Raw genomic sequence first — 8,084 nt, 5'->3', positions numbered from 1 at the left:
AATCCTAATTTAGTAAAGCATTTCTGTAACACCCTAACTTTTAGCATCTCATGAGCGTACCAAAAGTTCAGGCGTTACTTACTTCTAAACCTTTTTATATATAAATATAATGTTACCCTTTAAAAATAAATTTTAAATACTAATCTTCCTCTTGTACCAAAACCGAAACCCTTAGTCATTTTCTTTCAAAATATTACTTGTACTTTAATCCGTTTTCGAATCTTTTAGTTACCGATTTTTCTCAACTTTTAATGTAATCTTTCAACCACCAAATCTCATCAATTTCCTCTAAATACCATATCACAATAGTCCCATATCATTAAAATAACCACAGCTGAACTGTTCTTCATAGCCAAACCAACAAATTACAAGCAACAATAATAATTCAACATAAACTCATTCAAACTCAAATAATAATCAACAAAATCAACATTTATTTATTAAATTCATATTTAATTATTATAAAATTACCAAACCCTACCTCCGTACGAAATCAAAACAATAGAAGCTCCAGAGAAGCTTTCTTACCGAGCCGCTGAAGAAGAAAACGTCAGGAATCGTTTATGCCTCCTAAAACTCCAATTGGCAGAACTTAAGGAGAAGAAGAAATATGTCACCGTCAACTTTTTCCGAACAAAAGTGATGCCAACGTATAGTAGAGGAGGATATGAACACTTTTATCGGATTAGATGTTTTATTGGAGTTACGGATCACAAAAAATCGAAATCAAAAGGTCGAAGAAGCTTTGGTTTCTCTCTTTCTCTCTCTTTTATTCCTCAAGTTCAATTCGGTGATGAAGCAAAGAGAATGATGATTAATATGATAATTAAATGTATATTGGTGTCATAGTTTTACATTATGTATATATATACATATTTGAATTGAAGTAATGTTTAAAATGGTCCATAAAATTTTTAACTTGCTTCTGATTAGTCCCTTATTTTTTAAAATGATCAAATAAGTCTTTCACTCTCAAAATTGTGAATCCTCATTAATCCAAAAGTTACTAGACATTTTAACGGCACTGAGGTATAGGCACTTAACTGCGGGAATAGTTCCTCTCAATTTTTTTTTACAATTGAGGGAGTGAAGTGTGATCTCCTACCATTGATTTTATAAGTGGGACCAAGAATAAATATGTGAGAGAGAGAGCAATGAAGGGTTAAAGATCACACTTTACACTCTCAATTTTTTTTAACAATTGAGAGGATCCATTCCCCTTAACTGCACGCTAATGTGGACACATAATGAATTCAACTCAAATTGGCGTTCCAAATTTGATTAAAATGCCCAAATTGATCCAATTTTTACTTATAAAATCCCAACTCCCAAATGTTCATCTTTATTCTTCGTCTCCACTCCTCTCATTCTTATTGATGTTTTTTATCTTGGCACTAATCTAAAGGAGATTCAATCTCTGGTAACCTTTCGTTTTTTGTTGTTGTTACTTTCTGATCCAACCAAACAATACCTCTAGTTTCTTTTGGTCTCCATCATACCTTGATGTATTTTTTTTCTTTGTTCCCACAAGTTCGATTATGCGACAATCCCAAAAATAGTGTGCTTCAATTCTATTTGAGTTGCTTGTGCTGTTTGTTCTGGGGTTAACCGAACCACCACAGGGTAGTTATTTTCCACTTCTTCTTCTGACGACGTAATCGCTTCTTCTTCATCTTCATTTTTTTGTCATTGGAAGCTTTGTGTTGTTGTTGTTTTTTTTTATTCTCATTGGAAGCTTCTTCTTCTTCAGTTGATGTGGTTATGGATGTGTTGTTGTCAGTACTAATTTGGAGGATTTGTTGTATTGCGATATCGTCGAGTCTAGTGGCGGTGGTGGTGGTCGTAATGGGGGCAATCTTATTGGTCATTGTTGTTGAAGAGGAGAAGATTGGAAGAATATGGAATGTAGAGTACGATGGTGGTTAGGATCAACCAAAGGGTGATACTACTTTTGAATCCATTATTGCGTTGATTGGAATAAGGTGCATTTGATTTGCTTTTATTAATTATTAGCTTATTTTCAAGGTTCGATTTTCCTTTCTTTGAGGTTATTTCTTGCTTACAAAGGTGGTGTATGTATGGGAAGAAACTTGAAAGTTCAGAATAGTTCGAATCACACAAAAATAGAAATTAGAAAACTGTTTTAATATTTTTATTTTTGTTTAATTTGCTTTCTTCTTTCTTTTGTGTTTTGTTGCTTATGATTTGATGTGTGAAATTTGTTATGGCTAGAACAACAACAACGAAGAGGAGATAAGTGGAGATAAAGAACAAAGATGAACAAGAAGAAAAAAGATAAACATTTGGGTGAGTTAGGATTTTATAAGTGAAAATTGGATCAATTTGGACATTTTAATCAAATTTGAAACACCAATTTGAGTTGAATTCATTGTCTGTTCACATCAGTGTGCAGTTAAGTGTCAACTTGGCATTTAACTGTACACCTCAGCGCCGTTAAAACGTCTAGTAACTTTTGGATTAACGGAGATTTACGATTCTGAGAGTGAAAAATTTATTTGGTCATTTTATAAAGTAGAAGACTAATTTAAAACGAGTTGAAAATTTTAGGAACTATTTTAGGCATTACCTCTGTTTGAATTTGAAGCCACGTTTTGTTTCATTATGTTTCCTTTCTTGCCAAATGGCTTCGGCCAAATTTCTTTTCTTTTTTTTTTAAATTTTAATAATAATAATAATAATAATATAATGATAATAATAATAATAGTAATAATAATAATAATAATAACAATAAAAATTAATTTAATTTTTATCTATTAAAATATTTTTTGATAAATAATTAAATTAAACTTCAATAATCATAGAATTTTATTTAATTACTTTTGTTAAAAAAATAATTTCTTAAAACAAAATCTCAATATAATACAATAACTCATAAATAATTAATTATTTAATTTTAAAAAATCTGGGAGTGTTACAGTTTCACTCTAATACTCTCTTCTTTTTCAATCGGCGGCCACCCCACCTTCATCAATAATCATCACATTTCACTGTCGCTGCTTGGCTTGCCGCACGCCACTCACCCTTAGTAAAAATAACTATCCACTTAAGGATAAAAATAATCATCCCCATACCTAATGAATTGAACATCTAACATATTTTAATTATATATATAACTAAACCCAATCCAATCAAAATAATCATCTACATAAAAATTAAAATAACCATCTGCATACTACTAAAATGGCCATCTTAAATTGACCATTAAAATAGAAGAAGAAGATGAAAAAACAGAAGAAATAACTATGATCATCCAACAATTTATTTTTTATTAAAAAAAAGAAAAATGTATCATTTGACACATGAATCTTATGATTTGATATAAACATAAAAATGGAGAAACAAAAAAAAAACTTGAACAGACCAGGAGACATAAGTAAGAATCAAAAGTAAGCAATTGAGTGTTTGATTTGATATTGTCTTCAAACACGCGTACGTTACATCTACCATACTCACACCTTAATTCAAATAGCGGCGTCATTGAGCTTTTGGCGGCGTATGCGGAAACCTATAACGGCATCGGTTGGAGTCTACGGCAGCGTCGGTGGCGCGATTACATGAGGGGAAGAAAATGGTTATATTCGCGGTGAGGCGCGCGGCGGCACGTTGCTGACCGCGAAAGAGGGATGGCGCTGCTTCGGAAGGGGCACGACGAAGCTGAGATTTGGGTTACCTGGTCGTCGAATGGTTGCCGCCAACTATGAGGAGAGAAGGGGACTATGAGGCGCAGAGTGGGTGTAGGTAACAGATGGAGGATGATGGCTCTGCTAGGGTTTGCGTGTAGGGACCATATATAGTGTGAATGAATTTAATTACTAATCCTAATTTTTTAAATTTCAAAATCTGGATTTAAATAATTATTAAATAATTAATTAAAAATCTGATTTTTAATTTTTAAAATACCTTTTTTTAAGTTCATTGTACACATTCTACACTAAAACCATTGACTCCCCATACTTTCTTAATATTAATTAAGTTGAAGTTGCCTTTCTTTTGAGTTTCGAGGTATGTTCTATTCTAGTTTTAGTCATGCATACTGGTTAGTTTTTGCCTCGTTAGAATCTAAATTTATTCAAACAAGAAGCAAACTAAGACATAAATCAATAGTTCTTACAGCTCCAGCCTGCTGCCTTATTTCACCTGTACTTAATGCTCAGGGCACGGGTTTTACAATAAGAACTTGAAAGTAAATTAATACAGAAACAATGCACAAAAATATATATATGAAATCAACTCAGGGAAGACAGCAACAATGACATTTTTTTGTCACATGGAATTAGAAGTTGGGCAAGGAGGAACTGGCACATCAGTAACCCCTTCAAGCATGAGCACCACACTCTTCATTGAAGGCCGGAGAACAGGTTCATCTTGGATACACCACAGTGCCACCTTCACCATATTTTCCACAACATTCTTATCCACTTCTTCCCGATGAACTAGCTTGTGCACCTCTCCAGCAACAAAGCACTTATAGGCCCAACCAGACAGAAGAATCTCATTTGGCTCTGACACATTAACATCAAGGTTTCTCCTGCAACACACTGTCTCAAGAAGCACTATCCCATAGCTGTAGATATCAGCCTTCACTGTTATTGGTGTGTTCTTGTTCCATTCAGGGGCCAAGTACCCTCTTGTCCCTCTAACTCCTGTGAAGGTTCTTGTTTGATCCGGCATGAGAAGCTTTGCTAGCCCGAAATCAGATATTTTGGCAGTCCAGAACTCATCCATCAAGATATTTTGAGGCTTTATGTCGCAGTGAATGATGGGTGCCTCACATTCTTCATGCAGATAGAGGATCCCTCTTGCAATATCCAGAGCTATTCTGACTCTTTCATCCCAATCTGGAAGCCTTTCATCGCCAAAGAGAAGCTTCCCAAGGGAACCATTACTCATGTATTCATAGACCAGAAGCCTTTTGGGACCCTCGGCACAGAAGCCAAGCAAGCGAACAAGGTTCCTGTGGTGTGTTTTTCCAATGGCTCTCACCTCTGCTTGGAACTCTCTTTCTCCATCTTCAACCAACTTCTCAAGTCTCTTCACCGCAATGAGTCTCCTACTTCTTCCCTCCTTGTATAAAACCCCTTTGTACACTGCTCCAAAAGAGCCCTTTCCCAATTCTTGTTTGAAACCGTTGGTTGCTCTCTTGAGCTCACTGTATGAAAATCTCCTCAAAGCCACTTCCTCATTCAGCCCCAAGTCCCTAATCTCCAAGAGCCTCTTGTACTTGAGAACTCGAATCTTCGACATCAAATGGCAAGATATCCCAATAGTTGAGCAGAAAATCAGAGTGAAAATGGAGGTAACAAGAACAATACGCAGAATTGCTTTGTCACTAGTACTACTCTTTTGAGGTGGTTGATCAGGCACAGGCATAGGAGCATTGAGCTTCATGTTTCCGACCTTCAAGAACGCGGAGGAGGGTTGTTCGTCTTGCACCGTGAATCTAGCATACCTGAGAGGGGGCTCTTGCCTGATGCAGAGCCCGTTGGTATAAAGAGCAGCCCAGCACTTGCAATCCACCAAACAAGAGGATGCGCATTCCTCTTTCTGCAACTTCTTGGCCGCGGCGTAATAAGGACGATTGGCCCACACCAAATTTTGCATAGGGACCATGTAATCTTTTCCAGCGCAGTTTGGTTGGGAAATGTTTCTTCTACAACCAAGACTGTGTTGGTTGGGATCAATATAGTCGTATCCAGGAAGACAAGTGCAGTGTGGCTTCCTGGCATCGAATTTGCAGATGCTGTTGTGGCCACAGATACCCTTTACCAAACAAGAATTGTTGCCTTGTGGCCATCCCGAGAGAGTGTAGAGGTTGGCATTGTTGATATCATGCGCATTCAACCGGAAGAATCCATCAGTATCCAGTGTAGCACGATATATTTTGCTTCCTCTTCCCGGCAAAGATGAACCAGAATAGAGAACCCTTTGGATGCTTGAAGTGTTGTCCTTGATGAGCAGAGAGCTATCGTTGGCATCAAGGTAAAGATGATACTTGAGACCGGGAGGGTTGAAAGTTCCAGATGCCCAATACGCATCGATGGGTGTGTTCGCCGTGTCTCCAGGATACAGAACAAGATTCCCATCAGACTGCATGGCGAGAATAAATCGTTTTCTTGATGACGAGCTATAACCAGACAGCAGTTGAGCTTCATATGGTAGAGACTGGCCCCCTAGGATTGTGTCAGTTGGGTGGTCAAAACTCTGCCATATGATGGTGGAATTCTGGTGGTAGAGAATTAAGTTTCCAGAATCAAGCATGGAGGCAGAGTAAGCAGTTTCACTGGTATTAGCAATAAGATTATTACTCTCTTGTGTTTCAAGAACAAGTTTACCTTGTTTGGTTAGTTCGAGTCTTGCATTCGGAGTGAGCGGCGGATCATCACTGGTTGTTGCAGTCCATACCACTGTGTTTTTGCTTCCGTTTCTGCCAACCAACCAAATCCCAAGGGCAAAACCGCCATTATTATTGGCCTGCTGCTGCTGGTAAAAGCCAAATGCAAAGAGGCCGGAAGGGGAAAGCCATGAAGTGGGCTGAGTAGTTGGGTAAAGAGCTGAGCCAAGTGGTATCTGATTATGACGTGGGTCTTGCGATGAGGAGGAAATGGTCGTGATGAGAAGAAGGAGCGCCGTTGTTGCCGCTGCAACATTAGCACCTGTCATGATAATAATAAAAGTTTGTTTTATTGTTTATGATCCAATATTGCCTACGTCCGTTATATGCATATGCCTAGTGCATATAATTCATTCATTCATGTTAATAAATTAATCGGTTCCGCTACGTTAGCACAACTTTTGCCAATTTTTATTTATAATTGTGTTTTATGAAAGTGTGTTTGTGGATGTGTCTAATAAAAATGTCTTTTTTATAGCTGTGTTTAATAGAAGTGTCTTTATAGATATATTTTCTAGATGTGTCTCTTTATATATATATTTAAAATATATTAATTATTAGACACATCCACAAACACACTTCCATGAAACACAATTATAAATAAGAGTTGGTAGAAGTTGGCAGATACCATGTTGGTACCCTATACTTTTCCTAAATTAATAAAGGAAAGGAAATTACTTCGAAAGTGTTTTGTATAAATTAGCAAAGCAAGACTTTTGGAAGTCTTCAGGAGTGGGGACACATATCACTAAATTCCAACTTAGAACTTCTAAATCAGTTCTAATCAAAACGAGTTATTGTAGGGTAGAGGAGATAACGACTTGAACAACCGTGTGACAGATAATTGCCAAAAATCAAAAAACGAAAAAGTTTGTAGGAAATTCAACCCAAAATTAAGGGTTTTTTACTTAAATAAAATAAATCAATACCAAAATTATTGGATTCTCCTAAATCAAATTTTGAGACGTAAATATATTTTTTCTATTATTATATAAATCGTTTCAGGAGCATCAGGATTATATAATATGTTAACCAGGTTATAGGTAAAGCATAAATCGTCCCACCCTACAAAGATTTACGTGATTTTGAGCTAAAACATACAGGCTTGGCACGATTAACGTGTTAAAGCAAATTCTCTCTAAACCTGTCACGATTTATGTATAATAAGGTACTTTTATTTATAATATTTTAATTTAAATTATATCTATTTAAATTTTTACTTAAAAAATAAAAATGTCAATGAGTAATAGTTCAAATGGCATAGTCTCTCCATACTCAATTAAGAGGTTGCGGGTTTGAGTCTTCTATCTTTGGTAAAAATAAAAATATACTTTTTATAATTTCAATTATTAATTTCATTAATAAGATTAAATTAAATTAAAAAATAAATACTAACAAATTATAATAAAAAGAGTACTAAATTTTAATATATAAATTTATTTTTTTTAAATATCAAAAAGTGTTAAAAAATATAATTTGGAATAATATAAATTCATGTTGTTTTGAGTAACATAAATTTAAGTTTTTATAAAATTTTTAGTATTCGTTCATATGATTTTTTTAATCATTTTTATTGATACATAATTTTTATAGAATTCTTTTTGTCATTTTTTTAATTTGACTTTGTATAAATTTTAATTATTTTTTTATAATTTTAATTATTAATTTTATT

General features: G+C 35.1%; 1 protein-coding gene across 1 annotated transcript; it reads right to left on the bottom strand.

Moving 5' to 3' along the window:
- Window positions 1-4,062: 4,062 nt before the first annotated feature.
- On the bottom strand, window positions 4,063-6,737 carry LOC107630433 (G-type lectin S-receptor-like serine/threonine-protein kinase LECRK1). The gene has a single exon (XM_016333553.3). The coding sequence runs from the start codon at window positions 6,679-6,681 to the stop codon at window positions 4,285-4,287; it is 2,397 nt and encodes a 798-aa protein (XP_016189039.1). The 5' UTR covers window positions 6,682-6,737; the 3' UTR covers window positions 4,063-4,284.
- Between the last annotated feature and the right edge of the window lie 1,347 nt (window positions 6,738-8,084).

Source organism: Arachis ipaensis, chromosome B3 (genome assembly GCF_059453495.1).
Source record: "Arachis ipaensis isolate K30076 ecotype BB chromosome B3, ASM5945349v1, whole genome shotgun sequence".
Taxonomy (NCBI): domain Eukaryota; kingdom Viridiplantae; phylum Streptophyta; class Magnoliopsida; order Fabales; family Fabaceae; genus Arachis; species Arachis ipaensis.
The sequence above is the reverse complement of the archived record's forward strand: the minus strand, read 5'-3'. Positions and strand labels throughout refer to the sequence as shown.

Bases quoted from the DNA above. Each gene is read 5' to 3' on its own strand.
- LOC107630433 (XM_016333553.3), bottom strand. From the start codon at position 6,681: ATGACAGGTGCTAATGTTGCAGCGGCAACAACGGCGCTCCTTCTTCTC.